This window comes from Lethenteron reissneri, chromosome 48 (assembly GCF_015708825.2).
Source record: "Lethenteron reissneri isolate LAM-NWPU_2019-01 chromosome 48, ASM1570882v1, whole genome shotgun sequence".
In the NCBI taxonomy this organism is placed as follows: Eukaryota; Metazoa; Chordata; class Hyperoartia; order Petromyzontiformes; family Petromyzontidae; genus Lethenteron; species Lethenteron reissneri.
Window position 1 is genome coordinate 9155453 of NC_083826.1, and position 18931 is coordinate 9174383.

General features: G+C 45.8%; 1 protein-coding gene across 1 annotated transcript in view; it reads left to right on the plus strand.

Annotated features, from left to right (window-relative positions):
- LOC133354580 (netrin-G2-like) overlaps positions 1–6575 on the plus strand; it is a 172849-nt gene extending 166274 nt beyond the window's left edge. Inside the window, 2 exon segments of the mRNA XM_061571527.1 lie at positions 96–230; positions 887–6575. Coding sequence (XP_061427511.1) covers positions 96–230; positions 887–1161 — 410 coding nt within the window. The 3' untranslated portion in view covers positions 1162–6575.
- Positions 6576–18931: the final 12356 nt, after the last annotated feature.

Consider the following 18931-nt stretch of genomic DNA (forward strand, 5'->3'; position numbering starts at 1 on the left):
ATCGCAGGGTTTCTCGCGCCTGTTACCTTGTTTTAGCCGAGACAACAGGCGGCGTTGGGATTCCCGGACGCTCGTTGATTCCCCGAATCCCGCAGAATGCGAGTGCAACAACTTTGGAGCCATGCACGACCGCTGCAACGACTCGGGGAAGTGCGAGTGCAAAGAGGGGACGTCTGGACTCAAGTGCGACGAGTGCCAGCCGGGCTTCCACTGGAACAGGGGCTGCCACCGTGAGTCCTTACTCGTCGATGTCCTTTTGATCGTTACAGCCGACTCGCGGATTATCCGCGGAGGTAAATTGGAGGTTGGGGTGGGGGTGGCCGACCGAGTGGTTTGTTGGATAGGTTCGAAGCGGCCGCCCCCGGTTTTAATAACTCGGGTTGTATTGTCATAAATAAAAATATATAAAAGTTTCGCAAGTGGACGTTAACATTCCTGTCATGTTATTGTAAAAAAGTGACCACGTGTGCGGCTGCCACCGTCCCAATTTAAATTGCGTATTCCTTGCTTCCAGTTAAGGGCCTTTAAATGTACATTTCCAAAATTATAAGTGGATTCAAAAGTTAATTAATTGAAACGACATGTGAAGAAAAGATATAAAAGATGAAAAAAACCCAAGCAAATTGATTTAACAACGTGCAGCAATTATTGCCACGAAGTTACAATGCAGCAGCAGGGAAAACGTAACTCAGACCGTTTGAAATATTTCACGTTTTCTATTAAATGCGTTCGAGTCCTTTTTCTAACCCTGCCATTTGTGTGTATCCTTTTCAACCTCCCTTCCAAAACATAACCGCCGCCTTCGAAATCTGGTAAAACAAAAACACACACGCACTTTGCTGACCCCCCCCCCCCTCCACCCCCGCAACGATTCAACTCGGAAAAGCCATCGTGTGCGACGAGTTCCTGCGCTGCGAAAACGGCGGCACCTGCGTCCAGCGGCAGCGCTGCGCGTGCGTCTCCGGCTACGAGGGTGTGCTGTGCGAAAAGTCCCGCTGTACCTCGCCCAACAGCTGCGGCTCGAACTCGGCAGGCCGGCGCCTCCGCGCTCCGGCCCTGCCGATGCTCGCCGCGTCGTCCTCGTCGCCGCTGCTGCTGCTGCCGCTACTCGTCGCGCTGATTTCGACGGGTCCCGTTCAGACTCTGGTGCCGACGCGCTGAACGCGCAACGCTTGCCTTTAAAATCGCGGAAAGCAGCCCAAGTCCAGAGCCCCCCCACCCTGATGCCCAGACCTCTGCTGCCCAAGCCCCTTGCCCAGCCCCAGCCTTCGTGCTGCTCCACCCAAACGTATTTGATGGAAGCCATCGCCCGTCAGAGTTCAACCGACTTGAAACTCTCCGTGAAGTGTCACCTTTAATTGAATCGAGCGCCGAAGATTTACCCAAGCGAAGTTGTTGAGGTGACGTTCGGACCAGCTGTTTCACAGGGGTGATATTTGTGTGGGTTTTTTTTAGTTTTTACATTAATTTCTTTTTATTTTGAGTGTCTATGCATGGCCGGGGTTGATGATGGAAACCGTGGCTATATACTGTTTAAAATTTTAATTACAATTATCATATACTTTACTTTCTGGTAATAAAATACGATAAAAGTAAAAAAAAATAAAAAGGCAATACACAAGAACTTATGCGTATCGAATGCTCATTAGAGTATTCAACAGAAAAGCGTCTAATTGTCCAATAAGCGATGGTAAAACGAGTGGCCGGCACATGAACAGCATATCAGAAGATGCACCAGGATGTCCAGCGATGGCATCAAAGGATAAGCGTCTTCATCAAAACAAAAACTGGATGATGGACACGTACCTGTGTGTGTTTTATATTGAAAGGATGACGATCAACACAGAGGATGTATCAGTGCGTCTACTGCTCAACAAGCCTACCTAGACACGGGGCTTTGAGCCAAGCCTACAGACAGTAGCGATTGAACAATGCTGAATAACATTGAAAGGATTCTACCAAAACGACAGACCTCTTATCCAGCATTATTGTACGCCTGGGGTTGATTATAATCAAAGTGGGTTGAATTTTCTTTTCGTTTTTTTTTTTTTTGGGGTGGGGGGTTTCTCGCTGTCGTACATTGAGTGCCGCAGGAGTCGCTTGCAAGGGGTTGGGCCACCGCGTTGAAGAATCGCGTCGGAAATGTGCGCAGAAAGATTTGTAAGCGATGACCAGGACAACAACGAAGTTATAACGCGTCAGGGCAATCCCTTACTGTGGGTCCTCCTCCTCCACCACCACCACCACTACCCCAACCAACCCCTGGCACCAACCACCCCGCTCTACGCACGCCGCTGCAATACCACGGAAGGAGGGAATCTGTGGCACGACGAGAGACACGAGGATGGCAAGAACGTTCGCCCGGCGTGAAGCTGTCACAAAGGCCCCGTCGCAAAGTGGTCGCAGTGGGGGGCACGGTGGAAACAAAACTTTGGGGGGGGGTGGGGGGGTGGGAAAACCGCGGAAGACTGCTGCTGTGAGTGGTTGGGAGGTCAGAGAAAAACTGTGTTTTGCTTTTTGCTTCGTGCGCGTGGCAATGTTCCACGAGCTGCTCCATGACGGATGCCAAGAAAAGTTAATAAATATTGCGTTAAATGAAATGTCTTGGTGTGAACGTGCACAAGGGACCTCGGGCTTTTCACACTAATTATGTTCGACTATTATCGGCTCCGTGGGAAAAAAAAAGATGGCACGCACTCCCAGATGTAATCTTGGGAGTCTGTCGATACAAATGAAGTTGTTGAAGCTAATTAAAAACAGCCGTGTTGGAATTCGTTGGTCCTTGTTAGTACCAGTTTGAAGAGAGTACAGTATTTGTTTGCTACAAGTCTCGCGCCATTAAACATGATTATAGCGCGAGTGTTTGGTGACGCTATATGAAACGTGATGAAGTAACAAATCAATGTCTATATGAATGTAAAATGCGGATTGGTTGAGTGTCCTGTGTGATGTGTATACAACCACAATGCCACACATGCTACCGGGTTGTTGCGGAAGGGAATAAAATCTGTAAAATTACGGGAGAAAAAAAAACCCATCGTAACGGAATAATAGGTGCAAGCTGCGGGGAGAAAAAAAACAAAGAGTTTCAAACAACACGCGGAAAAAATGTGTTAAAAACCACTCCGCCTCTGTGCATTATGCAAAAGCCATCGGCGTTTTCTAGAAACAGTGCATTGTGGTCCTCTCTTGGTCACATTCGCTCAAATGTAATTGTTGTTGACCAAAGACAAGATGAGACCACAATGCACTACTTCAGGAATGGCTGATGGATTTTGCATAATGCACAGAGGCGGTGTGCTTTTTACATACTGCTTGCGTTTTGTTTGAAACTCATGACATTAAACAAGATCACTCTTTAATCTTGAACATGAAGATGTTTTCTTGGCGTGTTCATTCTGGGAAATTGGTCCTGCAGTATTGTAGTGGACACTCAATGCAGTATACAGTATTTAAAGCATTCGTGACAATAGTTTCAAGAAGAATAAAAAAAAGCTGTCTCCCATTATATTTTTATAATCATTTCATCGCACAAAACCACGCCCAAATTCCCATGAATGTATTTGCTCTGCTTTTGTTTCTCATGTTACTCCTCTTGGGCAATTGAAACAAATTAAAGAATGTCTTACTCAAGAGGAAGGATGCACAGTTGTCCCTGCTACATTGCGGCTGTTGAGTCGCCAACCGTTCTTGCCCCGTCTCTTGCAGAGTCTCACCGTATCCATAAAACCCACTCGATGCGCATACCATTACAGGATTCTGAACTCGAGATGATCAGACCGATTTGAGAAGAAGATGTTGAGAATAAAACGTTTGCACAGGTTTACTCACCAACTTGTTTTATGCTCGTAAACACTGTGACCCTGAGCATCAATGCGCTTCGTCCACGACTTTACGTTCTTGCTCCATACTATCTGTACTCTATTGTGACAGTAGGTGAAGTATGATTAAACATCACCCATGCCTAACATGGTTTGGGAGGCCGTCATCCAGCAGTGGATTGGCATAGGCTGACATTTCTAATGATTATTGGGTCCATATAACATTAGGTTGCTATTAATTTGCCATTAATTTTTACATTTCTCATTCCCAAAACATTTGTGCATCCAATAATATACTAAAGATAATGCGTTATGCTGCAGATGAAATGCCAATACAAGATCAAGTCATACTTTCCTCAACACTTATTGTCCTATGGCCCTGCAATATGAATGTGAAATTTCTACGACTGACTCAGGGCTGCCAATGGAGAAGAGGACGACCCAGTGTACATCTGTGAAAAAGAGCGTTATTGCTCATCGGATTTCTCCAGTATAATTAAATATTATGATTTGATTTCGGAGATATTGCGACGTGAATTTGGGTAATAATTTTCCTCCTAAAAATCACAAATAAATTCACAAACACAGATCATGCATAGAAATACTCTAATAATATGTGGGGGTATTTTTGAGTCGCTGTCAAAGGTTACATTTTTAAATCCTTTATATTAAGTTCGCTTGCTTGCTTGCGTGCTTGCTTGCTTGCTTACGACCGTGCAAATCTTTCGGTCGTTTTTTAACCCACTTCCCGTGATCCAATCGAGCTGACATTTTCCACACAGACTCGTTGTGCCAGACAATGTTCGTGAAAAAAAATTCCCAAAATGTTACACTTTTTAGGCAAAAAAAAATATTTTACATATATTCAAATAGAACTCATTCTTGGCTTTGGCTGAACGTCACAGTATAAGAGCCCAGAGCGTAACCCCTCCACAGGCCGTGGCGGAGTAGCGCAGTTGGTAACGCCCTCGCTTCCCATGCCAAAGATCGCGGGATCGATCCCCGCGTCCTCCACAGGCGAATACATTTTTAAATCCTTTATATTAAGTTCGCTGCCACGCATATAAAGGATTTATAGTGAAACACTTTGTTTTTACGGGTTATACTTATTTGTATTTTTAGCATGGAAGGTTTGACGACAAACATCCCGTAACATCTGGTCTGGGTGTAGAATTCAGCACAAGCTCACAGCACGACATGTAGCGCCGCTCAGCCCAAGTCAAGAGGCCAAGTCAAGGGAAGCTGCGAACTCAGTCTGGGGTTTTTCGAGTCTCAGATGATGCATGCAGGTGGATCGATTACTGATTGGGACACCAAGGCAGCGTACGATAACCAAGGCTATGAGTTGGGTCACGGTGGTTTACAGAAGTCACGGGTGTCACAGATATTATAAACTTGAATAACGTGCTTAAATTTTTTGGATATGACAATGGAAAGACATTCGATTAGGTGTTAATTTTACTTGTTTCTTTTTTAACGCCATAGATTTTCTGCTGAAAACACCACAGGTCGTTATTTACAGCGCATGACGTGAGGCAGCCAGGAGACCCCCCCACCTCTCCGAGCCCTGTCCATATGCAAAACGGATCCCCATATTTCTGAATTTTTAATCGATTCTTTCCAAATTGATTCGAAATGCCACAAAAATGTATATAATTAAAATTAGCCGGTTTAAAACATTTTTTTATCTTAAAATGGTGATTTTAACATATATTTTGTTTTACAAACTTTTTGGAAATGACTTTCTGGGTGAAGCAATGGCCCACCTTCATTCCGTGACCTTTCCATAGATTCGTTTATTTTTATTTTCCCACAATCCGGCCCTTGATATTTGCTAAGAATTACCGTGATAATTCATTGAGTGTGCTTGTCACTCAGAGGACCGGTTTTGCTGGGATGCTGCATAGACTCCCTGCGCCCACACCAATTAAGTCAATGCCATTGCTTTTCATTTCGTGTGTTTAGTTCAGCCAGGCTCAGGCTTCACCCGAGACTAGGATAAGAAAGGCAGCGTTTGTGACCTTCTCAACCTGCAGCCACCTGCTACCAACACAGCTACGGCTAGTTACTCCAATGATGTCGGGGTACAAAACAATTGCTGACTCCATTATTTGTGAAGTTCTTTGGGTATATGTATACTTCACTTATCCACAAAGTTTTATTGCGGATAATCGGACGAATTGGCCGATGATCTCCACTCATCCGTGGAGAGAAGTGCGGTTCACAGACAAACCTTTGAGAAAAGCAGGACAGGGAACCTGTGGATAATTTGCAGATGGTGAGAAACACAGTCGCGGGCATAATGGAATATTTTGCAGACCCTACAGCTCCCACGGATAACAGGCATTGTTCACAGACGAGGCATTCTACCGTCGTACAATACACTTCTCAACACACCACAAGCCTTGCCTGTCGCCTGCACGCACTGCACCCAAATGCTCTTTTAAAAGTTAGTCGCACAAAAATATCGGGACTTGTTTAAATTCACCGGACTGGCTCTGAACAGGCCTGGTAGCATTTAAAAAGCCTCCCCGTGGTAGTTTTGCCCACAGAGGAGCAAATCAGAACGGTGTTTATCATCCCTTCTCGAGGGTCAGGTTGGAAACCATTGAATATGCTGGTTTTGAAGGGTCACATTGCTGCTGACTTACCTTAATTTATTTTTATAGACCACCTTTACACAAAGCGCTTTGCACAGCTTAGAAACACGGCGACAAAATAGAACGGTTCAGATGGCAAGGGCGTGCAAGTGATGAGGAACGAGTGACCGTGATAGAGGGGGTCACAAAAGGGCAAGGGTGGGACGGGAAGAAGTGGAGGGGCGAGGGGAGGGAAGGGAATGGGCAAGAGAGAAGAGGAGATGCGTTAAGAGAGGAATGGAAGGAGGTCAAGGAGGGCGGACTGCTTCATGTAGAGGGGAAGTGTTGCGTCTCTGGGCAGTGCTGAGTCTATGGGCAGTGTTGAGTCTATGGGCAGTGCTGAGTCTCTGGGCAGTGCAGAGTCTATGAGCAGTGTTGAGTTTATGGGCAATGTTGAGTCTATGGGCAGTGTTGAGTCTATGGGCAGTGCTGAGTCTATGGGCAGTGCTGAGTCTATGGGCAGTGTTGAGTTTATGGGCAGTGCTGAGTCTATGGGCAGTGCTGAGTCTATGGGCAGTGCTGAGTCTATGGGCAGTGCTGAGTCTATGGGCAGTGTTGAGTTTATGGGCAGTGCTGAGTCTATGGGCAGTGCTGAGTCTATGAGCAGTGTTGAGTTTATGGGCAGTGCTGAGTTTATGGTGCAGTGTTGAGTCTATGGGCAGTGTTGAGTCTATGAGCAGTGTTGAGTTTATGGGCAGTGTTGAGTCTATGGGCAGTGTTGAGTCTATGGTGCAGTGTTGAGTCTATGGGCAGTGTTGAGTCTATGAGCAGTGTTGAGTTTATGGGCAGTGTTGAGTTTATGGACAGTGTTGAGTCTATGGTGCAGTGCTGAGTCTATGGTGCAGTGTTGAGTCTATGGGCAGTGTTGAGTCTATGGGCAGTGTTGAGTTTATGGGCAGTGCTGAGTCTATGGGCAGTGCTGAGTCTATGGGCAGTGCTGAGTCTATGAGCAGTGTTGAGTCTATGGGCAGTGTTGAGTCTATGGGCAGTGTTGAGTTTATGGGCAGTGCTGAGTCTATGGGCAGTGCTGAGTCTATGGGCAGTGTTGAGTTTATGGGCAGTGCTGAGTCTATGGGCAGTGCTGAGTCTATGAGCAGTGTTGAGTCTATGGGCAGTGCTGAGTCTATGGGCAGTGTTGAGTCTATGAGCAGTGTTGAGTCTATGGGCAGTGCTGAGTCTATGGGCAGTGCTGAGTCTATGAGCAGTGTTGAGTCTATGGGCAGTGCTGAGTCTATGAGCAGTGTTGAGTCTATGGGCAGTGTTGAGTCTATGGGCAGTGTTGAGTTTATGGGCAGTGCTGAGTCTATGGGCAGTGCTGAGTCTATGGGCAGTGTTGAGTTTATGGGCAGTGCTGAGTCTATGGGCAGTGCTGAGTCTATGAGCAGTGTTGAGTCTATGGGCAATGTTGAGTCTATGGGCTGTGTTGAGTCTATGAGCAGTGTTGAGTCTATGGGCAATGTTGAGTCTATGGGCAGTGTTGAGTCTATGGGCAGTGCTGAGTCTATGGGCAGTGCTGAGTCTATGGGCAGTGTTGAGTTTATGGGCAGTGCTGAGTCTATGGGCAGTGCAGAGTCTATGGGCAGTGCTGAGTCTATGGGCAGTGCTGAGTCTCTGGGCAGTGCAGAGTCTATGGGCAGTGTTGAGTCTATGGGCAGTGTTGAGTCTATGGGCAATGTTGAGTCTATGGGCAGTGTTGAGTCTATGGGCAGTGTTGAGTCTATGGGCAATGTTGAGTCTATGGGCAGTGTTGAGTCTATGAGCAGTGCTGAGTCTATGGGCAGTGCAGAGTCTATGAGCAGTGTTGAGTCTATGGGCAATGTTGAGTCTATGGGCAGTGTTGAGTCTATGGGCAGTGTTGAGTCTATGGGCAATGTTGAGTCTATGGGCAGTGTTGAGTCTATGAGCAGTGCTGAGTCTATGGGCAGTGCAGAGTCTATGGGCAATGCTGAGTCTATGGGCAGTGTTGAGTCTATGGGCAGTGTTGCGTCTATGGGCAGTGTTGCGTCTATGGGCAGTGTTGAGTCTCTGGGCAGTGCTGAGTCTCTGGGCAGTGCTGAGTCTCTGATCAGTGCTGAGTCTCTGGGCAGTGCTGAGTCTCTGGGCAGTGTTGCGTCTATGGGTAGTGCTGAGTCTATGGGCAGTGCTGAGTCTATGGGTCTCAGTGTTGTGTCTATGGGCAGTGTTGAGTCAGTCTATGGGCAGTGCTGAGTCTCTGGGCAGTGTTTCGTCTATGGGTAGTGCTGTGTCTATGGGCAGTGTTGAGTCTTTGGGCAGTGCTGCGTCTATGGACAGTGTTGAGTCTATGGGCAGTGTTGAGTATATGGGCAGTGCTGCGTCTATGGGCAGTGTTGAGTCTGTTGGCAGTGCTGCGTCTATGGGCAGTGCTGAGTCTATGGGTCTCAGTGTTGTCTATGGGCAGTGTTGAGTCAGTCTATGGGCAGTGCTGCGTCTATGGGCAGTGTTGAGTCTTTGGGCAGTGTTGCGTCTATGGGCAGTGCTGAGTCAATGGGCAGTGCTGAGTCTTTGGGCAGTGTTGAGTCAGTCTATGGGCAGTGTTGCGTCTATGGGCAGTGCTGAGTCTCTGGGCAGTGTTGCGTCTATGGGCAGTGCTGAGCCTATGGGCAGTGTTGAGTCAGTCTATGGGCAGTGTTGAGTCAGTCTATGGGCAGTGCTGCGTCTATGGGCAGTGTTGAGTCTTTGGGCAGTGTTGCGTCTATGGGCAGTGCTGAGTCAATGGGCAGTGCTGAGTCTTTGGGCAGTGTTGAGTCAGTCTATGGGCAGTGTTGCGTCTATGGGCAGTGCTGAGTCTCTGGGCAGTGTTGCGTCTATGGGCAGTGCTGAGCCTATGGGCAGTGTTGAGTCAGTCTATGGGCAGTGTTGAGTCAGTCTATGGGCAGTACTGAGTCTATGGGTAGTGATGCGTCTATGGGTAGTGTTGAGTCAGTCTATGGGCAGTGCTGAGTCTATGGGCAGTGCTGCGTCTATGGCTAGTGTTGAGTCAGTCTATGGGCAGTGCTGAGTCTCTGGGCAGTGCTGCGTCTATGGGCAGTGTTGAGTCAGTCTATGGGCAGTGTTGCGTCTATGGGCAGTGCTGAGTCTCTGGGCAGTGTTGCGTCTATGGGCAGTGCTGAGCCTATGGGCAGTGTTGAGTCAGTCTATGGGCAGTGTTGAGTCAGTCTATGGGCAGTACTGCGTCTATGGGCAGTGCTGAGTCTATGGGTAGTGTTGAGTCAGTCTATGTGCAGTGCTGCGTCTATGGGCAGTGCTGAGTCTATGGGTAGTGTTGAGTCAGTCTATGGGCAGTGCTGCGTCTATGGGCAGTGCTGTGTCTATGGGCAGTGTTGAGTCAGTCTATGGGCAGTGCTGAGTCTATGGGCAGTGTTGAGTATATGGGCAGTGCTGCGTCTATGGGCAGTGTTGAGTCTGTTGGCAGTGCTGCGTCTATGGGCAGTGCTGAGTCTATGGGTCTCAGTGTTGCGTCTATGGGCAGTGCTGTGTCTATGGGCACTGTTGAGTCAGTCTATGGGCAGTGCTGAGTCTATGGGCAGTGTTGAGTATATGGGCAGTGCTGCGTCTATGGGCAGTGTTGAGTCTGTTGGCAGTGCTGCGTCTATGGGCAGTGCTGAGTCTATGGGTCTCAGTGTTGCGTCTATGGGCAGTGCTGAGCCTATGGGTAGTGGTTCCAGTGGAGGGATGCACGGGGGGAAAGGGTCCCGAAAATGGAATTGGGCACAGGGAGAATGAGGGACAGAAAGAGAGAAGATTGGGAATGAAGAGGACAAGAGGGGGCATGAAAGGAGATGAGACGGTCAAGATACAATCATGTAAACCTTGCGTATAGGATTTGTTTAACATCACCCCTTCGTAGGGTGCTGAAATGCATCGGCAACTCAAAGTGGCATCCCGCAGTTGCACCTATGCGGCGTAAGATACACAGGAGCAGCAGCCTACAAATGAGCAAATGTTTTCTGTTTTAATTCTTGAATCAAGGGGTTTCATTCAGGGAAAATGTGGTATTTACAAGTTCTTATAATATTCTAGGGGAGAACTATAGTGTGAGGACTTTCTTTGAAGTTTGTCTACAAAACCGTCAAATAAATGCTGCAATAATTCCTCGTGTTGCCCAACTGTATTATTTTGTGATGTTTTTATTTGTAACAAAAGGTTTTTTTCTCAAGTTTTTACGTAATGTTCCAAATCGAGGTTATGTCCATCTGGAAAGGCTATTGTTCAAAACCTGACACCGGCTCTGTCATCATTGGATTTAGGAATCCATGATATAGGAATCCAATTATTATAAATCCAATTAAGAAGTTGAACATACATTGGGGGGAAAAACGTATTGGCCATAAACAGCACAGAGGGCAGAATATAGGTACATATATATGTGCTGAACTTCTTAAGCAAAGTACGTAGCCAACCGTGATCATTGGAGGTGCAACGTTTGTACAGCACAGGATAATATGTGCTTTTACAACACTTATCCGCGGGGGGGGGGGGGATAGCAGATAACAGGAAGCCATCCACAAAGCAGGAGGGGAAATAAATTGCCGATAATTGTGTAAAACGGAATGGGGCCGCAAATAACATGCGATTCAAGGCCTCTGTATCAGTTCAGTGATGGGCAACCTAGCAGTGTCTTCTTGGTTCTTTCGGTAAAGTCACGTAGAAGGGAAGTAATAAAATAATAAAAATAAAACATAATAAAATACAATTCTTGTATTTTATTATGTTTATTATGTTTAAAATACAATTCTTGTATTTTATTATGTTTTATTTTTATTATTTTATTATTTCCATTCTACGTGACTTTACCGAAAGAACCAAGAAGATGAATCCCTGCAGTCACGAAAGCTTTAAATCGAAACCTAGCAGTGGTTCGTGGGCCAGATAGGCAGCCCTCCTGCACCTCAGTGGGCCGCGAAACTTGACGTCGTGCTTGTGCACTCGTGACGACCCCGCGCAGCTACCTGGACACGCTTCGATAAGCCCACCACGAGGTGTTCCATGGGACGCAAGGGGCCTGCGGGCTCGCAGGTTGACCACCACTGCTCTAGTTGCTACGGTTTACAGAAGTTGTGGTATTTCGGGTTACGGATAAGAGCTCCCGTGTATGAGTGGATTGCCTCATTAAGAAATTCCCTTGGTGTAGGTTTGTCCCATATAGATGTTATTCGGACACCTGCAGAAATCCATTGTTATCGTGCAAGGCCCAACTTTCAATATCTGCCACTGTTAGAAAGTAATTCACAGGTTGTCACAAGACTGGAGCAGCTTGCTTGTGAGTGTCGTTTTTCCCACTCCAGTTAACAGAAAATAATAGCATCTCAAAACGTTTTACAATTTTTTGGCTGAATAATATCAACAAGTTCCTGTGCAGAGATTGTATACGGTGCACTGTACCTACGTTTTTGGAGTTGTCGCGCGTGATTCGTGTCACTTCACGTGCTGGGATCTACTTGAATTCAGTTGCTGAAGAAGCTCCCAGCACGTGGAGCGAAACGTCAGACGTCGTGCCAAACAACACGTAAACACATCGAAAAGTTACGCAAGCACAATCACAAAAACCTATACAGCAGTGGTGGCACACCAATACGTTTTTTGATTTCTGCAGTGCGACGCCTTTTAACAGAAGTTATTTTTTTTTACGTAGGCTTCCACGACCACTATGTAGGGGGGCTGCGGTGGCGAGATGTTAACTCTCTTGCCTGGTATACAGGAGGTAGTGGGTTCGATCGCAACCCTGACACCTGTATACATTATTTGTAGTTTCCATGTTCTCCCCGTTGGTCGTGTGTATTTGTCTCAGGGTCCTCCCGTTTTCCCTCCACATTTAGAATCAACACGCGTTTAGAGCATTTGGCTGCTATAAATGTCCACGTGATGATAAGCCACTTCGTTGAGCTGTCATTTGTGGCCAGGTCGCTTCTGGAAAAATAGCTAAAAAGCTCAGTGGGCCTTACTTGGTTAAATAAATAAAAATGGTTTAATATCATGATTCATAATTGGGTATTTGGACTAGGTTGTGTTAACATTGTGTCATACACCCTCCTCCACCCGACACAGCCAATGAATACAAGTGTGAATGGAACGTGGGCAATATACGACTTCAGCTGATGTTGGAGAGCAATCTTGCAAGCATTTCAATTAAACGGTGTCAGACTGCACGTTTGAATCACGTGACACTTTTATTAAATTGGCTGTGTTGGGTGGAGGAGGATTTTAAGACGCATTTGTTCACGACCTCACCCAAAACCCCAGTTAATTATTAATCAGAATTAAATGTTTCAGAAAACGTAGATTTTTTGGAGTTCGGATGCAGTTTGCAGTAATCTGTATCTGCTCACGCCAAAAATGCAGTGAGCGCCAGTAACCATGGCTTCATATACTTCATACACACGATGTACTACAGAACGATTGCCTGGAAACTATGAAATTTGGACATTGTGCAATGAAGATTTACACCCTTAACCTGCTCTACTCGTAGATCCTGATGTACGTGACGGTGTATTATTGGTGCTGTGTCGGTTTAGCAATCCCATGTGTGGTAAAAGTTCAAGAGTGAAAAAGAAAAGAACAATAACCATGCACTGAAATGGCCTTGTAAACATTTGGGCTCTCACAATTGAGCAAGAATAACAACGGAAGGCCAATTGTCATGTTTCAACAGGCTGTGAAGCCATAAACAAGTGTGAAAATGTTATTGCACACAGGACAATTGAACGTGTACGGCTGGAGAGGAGACCGCGAAACACAGTGCAGGCAATATCCACAAAGACAAAATTTACCGAACAAGCTAGGAACATGAGAACACAGCAAAGAGAGTGTATCTGCCATAACAACACTCCCATTCTGTGGCCACGTCTTCCGAACTCCATTCCCCCCTCTTGCCTGGATACCTGTCAACCCCTTGCCAGCGCCCCACCTTATTACAGACCAATTCAGACCTTATTGGTCACCCCGTGCCCCCTATAAATATCAACGTTCATCCCACAACGCCCGCATTGAAACAGCTGTACGCCGTTATGGACCTGAAAAGAATACGGAGTAACCCGTATGGGTTGACAGCTATGTGCATGTTTCTCACCTTAACAGCCTCGCAATGAGAAGCAACAACAGCATCACGAAGGGTCGTGGTTAATCCAACTGCTGGATTTAAGGCCTCCTCTCACGCAATCTTGTAACGTGACAAATCCACCTCGAGCCTGCACCCCAGATTATTTCATTGCTCCATCTCCTTAGTAGATGTACGCTCAGATCAATTCCATTCCTTGGCTGCCGCTCGGTCCTTATTATTTAGACCATCGGACAACATCCCTTGATCATCGACAAAATGTGACCTTATTGCCAGTATCAAAGTGTGAAAAAATAAGAATAAGTTTTACTCTTTTCTCGCAATTAAACAGGAGGTCTTAAGATGTTCAAACACCAAATAGAAACATTTTGCAAGGATTCATGTATTCATTAAGGGACCGTCCATAAATGATGGCGTCACAAAAAGTCAGACCCCCCCTCAAATATGACGTCACAAAGCTCTGCCCCCCCCCAATCATATTTCCATTTTTAAACTAAAACATGCTTCCAATCGCTTTAAACTATTGTAATTGTAGTGCGTATTTAATGTGGCGCTGCACTCTGATGTTGCAGGAGTGTTTTTATAACAATTAGTGTTGTTATAACAATTCAATATTTATTTAAAGTTGCACATCGTCACAAATGTCTGACACCCCCCCCCCCCTAGGTGCGTGACGTCATTTATGAACGGCCCCTGACCACACACAGTCCTTGTGGAGAACATGCAAACACAACATGCTCTGGTCTGACACTGGTGGGAATAGGCCCTAAGGAAGACTATCCCTTGTGTAGGCCAATCAGTTTCGAGGACAATGCTATTTTTATCAGAGCATGTTTTGTTTGCATGTTCACCACAAGTGCGTATCGCTAATTCAGACATGATCCCTTGCAAAAGGTTCCTATTTGGTGTTTGAATATCTTAACACCTCCTGTTGTACTGCCAGAAAGGGTAAACCCTCTCCATATTTTGTCATATCATATTCTTAGGTTTTTTCGGTAATTAATAAAAATTAATAAAAATTAATTTTAATTTTAATGTTTTACCTACGTGACTTTACCGAAAAAACCTAAGAATATGAATCCTTGCAGTCACGAAAGCTTCAAATCTAGAATTTTGTCATATCCTTGATCGTGATGTGTCTTGCTTCACCCCACTTACTTTTCTTAACAGCTTGAATTCAATGAATCTGCGTGTGTTCTCGTGTTCTCGTGTACACGTGTTCTCGTGTACACGTGTACACGTGTTCTCGTGTTCTCGTGTACACGTGTACACGTGTACTTCGTTCTGTCTCTCCGTGTAACTACTGCAAACATGAATCTCTTCACGCTACTTTACACGCTTTTTTTTAGAGGCATTTTTTTATCAAGCCCAAAATCCACGAAGAGACATGCGAACGATTAGCAATGTTTGCCTACAAACTTAAAAAAAAATACACACTGGTATGGGATAATACTGCTCATGCCATTAAGACAGTGTTTCCCTTGAGATATATAATCCGTATATCAAGTGCAGTGTTAACCGTGCAATTCCCATTCATTCACTTTATCAACGTGAAACTCTCTTGCAAAACCTTTCTGAATGAGTTGACTGGCAGTCATTCCATCATTGAGATAATTCAAAAAGTGGTGTTTAAGAAAAAGGATAATATGTATATTCTCTGTAGCGTTCAGAATCTCTTTTATGTTAATTATGTGGAATGTATTTCGTGAAATTGAATGCGACAAAGCGGTGGTTATTCTCTGAATATGCTAAATTGCTCTTGCTGGAAAATTATACTTCACAAGCTCCCAGTTATTAACGGTTCATCTGCATTTTCCATACTATGTGATATATTCTCAATCTTCCTATAAGGCAGCCAATGCATCTTCCCATAATAGAAAATTCGTGCTCACAAAATGAGGGATTCTCCAAGTTAAAGGGGCCTGGTTTTATTTGAGCAAGCGTCGCAGATGTATGACTAAATGTACACGGACTCCGTGCAATTGTGTCAGAGATCAGAAGCTAAGCAGGGATTCGAGATTGCACAGCGCTTGGATGCGTGGCCACGGTGCGTAGACATGTCGCTATACAGGCATCAGCGGGTTTACATGGTGTAGAGCAGAGGGGGAAGTACAGCAACATCTATTGTTGTACACTACTGTGCTGTATTTCTATGCTCCGAATCGATGCTTCTCACCGTCACCAAGAGTGGAGGACGACCGAATGGTCAAATACAGCCCACAGCCTCCATGGCCGTGGGGAGGGTCCTCATCCAACAGGAGATGGGACAAAAGGGACGCACATATTTCAGATGTTAAAAGTAGAACGGGGGGAACTGTTAAGTGTAGTCCGGCTGCATTAAACATGTCAACGTGTTTCCTTACTTTTGTGTCACTTTAAGTCTAACGAAGAAGCGAGTCCCTGTGAAGGCATTGCATGCAATCGGCCACTTGATTCAAGAAATGAATGCCGCCTGGCTTTTGACAAGGACTCGTCACGGTCGCAATGGGGATCTTGCTGCAGGTAAAACAACAACAACAAACAACAAACAACGCTCTTACAGCCTCGTGCGTTTGCTTTTGAATGCAAACCGTTCAAAATGGACTGCGTCATTGAAACGCGGCCTTGCAGGGCAATTCAATCTCCAGAAACTTCACACATTCAAACGTTGCTCAACGGTAATCACTCGGTGAACAAGAATAAATACATTATATAATAAATATATTCTATAATATTCTTATATAATATATTATATATTATCATCTTGCCTTGTACCGTAATTGTAAACAAATTATCAATTGAGCCGAGGAATGCCGTGTACATCTAAAGTTATAAATCGTATTTACCGAATGAATTATTTTCCCTTTGAATAGAAAAGTTACCTCCACACCATCACATGTTTTCTCAACGTTCTCAAACGCGTTTTACTGTCCACTATACCCAGCCCAGAACAAAATAAACATTGCAGTGGAGCAGCGTTAAGTCACACTCTAAAATATATACTGGTCGGAACCCGCTGGTTCCACCAGCCCACAGGGGATTATTGTGTCTGTCCGTCCGTCGTGGAGGGAGGGCTGGGTGGGAAGGGAGGGGCTGGGTGGGGAGGGGATGGTGGGGAAGGGCGGGGCTGGGTGGGGAGGGCAGGGTGGGGAGGGGCTGGGTGGGGAGAGTGGGGAGGGGCTGGGTGGGGAGGGGCTGGGTGGGGAGGGGCTGGGTGGGGAGGGTGGGGAGGGGCTGGGTGGGGAGGGTGGGGAGGGGCTGGGTGGGGAGGGTGGGGCTGGGTGGGGGATGGGAGGGGTGGGGCTGGGTGGGGAGTTGCTGGTCACCCCGTGGTGCCCTTATAAAACTCAACGTTTAACCTACTCACGCCGGCTTGTACCCGCCCTCAAAGTCGGGAATATTTGCGGAATACACCACGCCGCCGTTGACCCTGGCCATTGACCGAGCAACCCAACGTTCCTACCAGCTCCCTCCGCAGGAATGTATTTTGTTGAAACCTTAAATGGTTCCAGAATATTTTAAATGAATAACAGTTGCATTGATCAGTGAACTGCACATTTATTTTATTATTATATTGTATATACAGTGCTGTTTATATCGAAATACCATATGCTATAATCACAAAATTTTGTACATATAAAACAACACAGTATTTTATGTGTCTATAGTACAAAACTCGTTGTATAGTTGCTTGAAAGCTATGAATAGAAGTTGCGTACCGCAGGGAAATTACGCAACGGGTTCAAGCCAATTGTGAACAAATCGGCGGTCTCTCTCTCTCTCTACCTGGTGACGGTGGTGGGGGCGAGACTGAGGCAAGACTTGTGAATGGGAATTCACTCGAAACGTCCTCACAAGTGAACTCCATTGTCCCAGCAACAAACACACTCAAAGAAAGATCTCTGCCCCCCCACCCAGTAACCTTCCAGAATGTTCCCCATCCTCTCCAAGTTCTTTCCACCAACCCTGTCCCTCGGTCTCTTTCTCGCATCTCTCACTCTCCCCTTCCACCTCGAGTTCTCTCTCCTGCCAAACGTCTCTCTCAAAGTCTTCACCCAACTCTATTGCTCTGCCGTTCATTAACTAGTTTTCTTGTGGTGTCCGAACACGACACTGATGTAAAAGCCAGGGATGTTGCCACTTGCACCATGATATGAGGTGGCAGTAATAGCAGCTCCGGTTTTTAAATCTGTTGCTCGACATCACGTCGCCACAAGGTAAAGGCGCGGCCCTGCAATTATCTTGCACACTCCACTGCTGGCAGATGAGCCTCTACCAGAGGGGAGTTATGAGAGGATCCATCTGAAAGCTACTGTGGTCTCTTACCCGCTGGCCAAGACGTCTTGGAAGAAGTAGGAGTAATCTCATACCACCATGGCCAAGAACCAAAATTCACACATTTTCGGAGACATTCATGTAGAACAAAAACCAACGTTGAGCCTCAACTAATTTCAGCAATGCCGTGAGAAGATAAAAGATCTTCAACATCAGCCGTCGCCATGTAAATATAAAGTACATGGTAGAGCCATGGTTTTATTTTATTTAGGTTTTTGCACATTATGGCTCACATTCTAATACTGTACACAGGTGAAACTATACTTACGTGAAGCAATTTGCCGGATTGCATGTGTGCCGTGCGTCAAATTTTGTAAAACGAGGCAAAGATATTTTACTGAAATAAAACGAAATATCCATTTGTTCCCCTGTGACATGTTTTGTTTGTTATCACCCAGGCAGGTGCATCGCAGCCTTTCACTCAGAACCAGCGGTGGCAGAACCCACGGGCGGATCTCAAACGCATCTTATCTTAGAGGCATTTCTATATCATCACCTTATCCATAATTAACAACGGTAGAACGTGTGAATGTAATGGTGGAGATGAGGCGAATGAAATAGATGAGAGGAAGCAATGGGGGGTAAAAATCTGTGATGCGCGAATTCGGTGAAAGTGAACTTAATGGGAGTAAATGATGCATGGATTGAATGAACGGGGAATGGGGTGAAAGCCATAGCATGAGAATATGAAGAAGGAACAGTCAGGGTGGCGGTTATGATCGGAAATTAAGGGGAGGGTGAGCTCAGGAAAATAAGTGAGTTTTGAGTGTGGAGCGGAAATTAGTGGAGGGGAAGTTACGGCTGATGACAAATACAAAAAAAATCCCCCCACTTAGAAGTCATACATTATATACAATAAATAAGTTGCACCAATAGATGGTGCTACGACTTTATGTGTACACTGTATTGTTGGTCAGAACAGTTTTCTCACGGACCGCAGGTTGTGTTGAGGTCCACCAGAGTCGATAACAGTGCTTGGGGCATTGGCACCCACAACTGTTCTAAATTAATGCCACTGGTGTCAGAAGCACCTGCGAAACGGACATTGCTCTTTCCACTGACCTCATGTGGTCGCATACGTT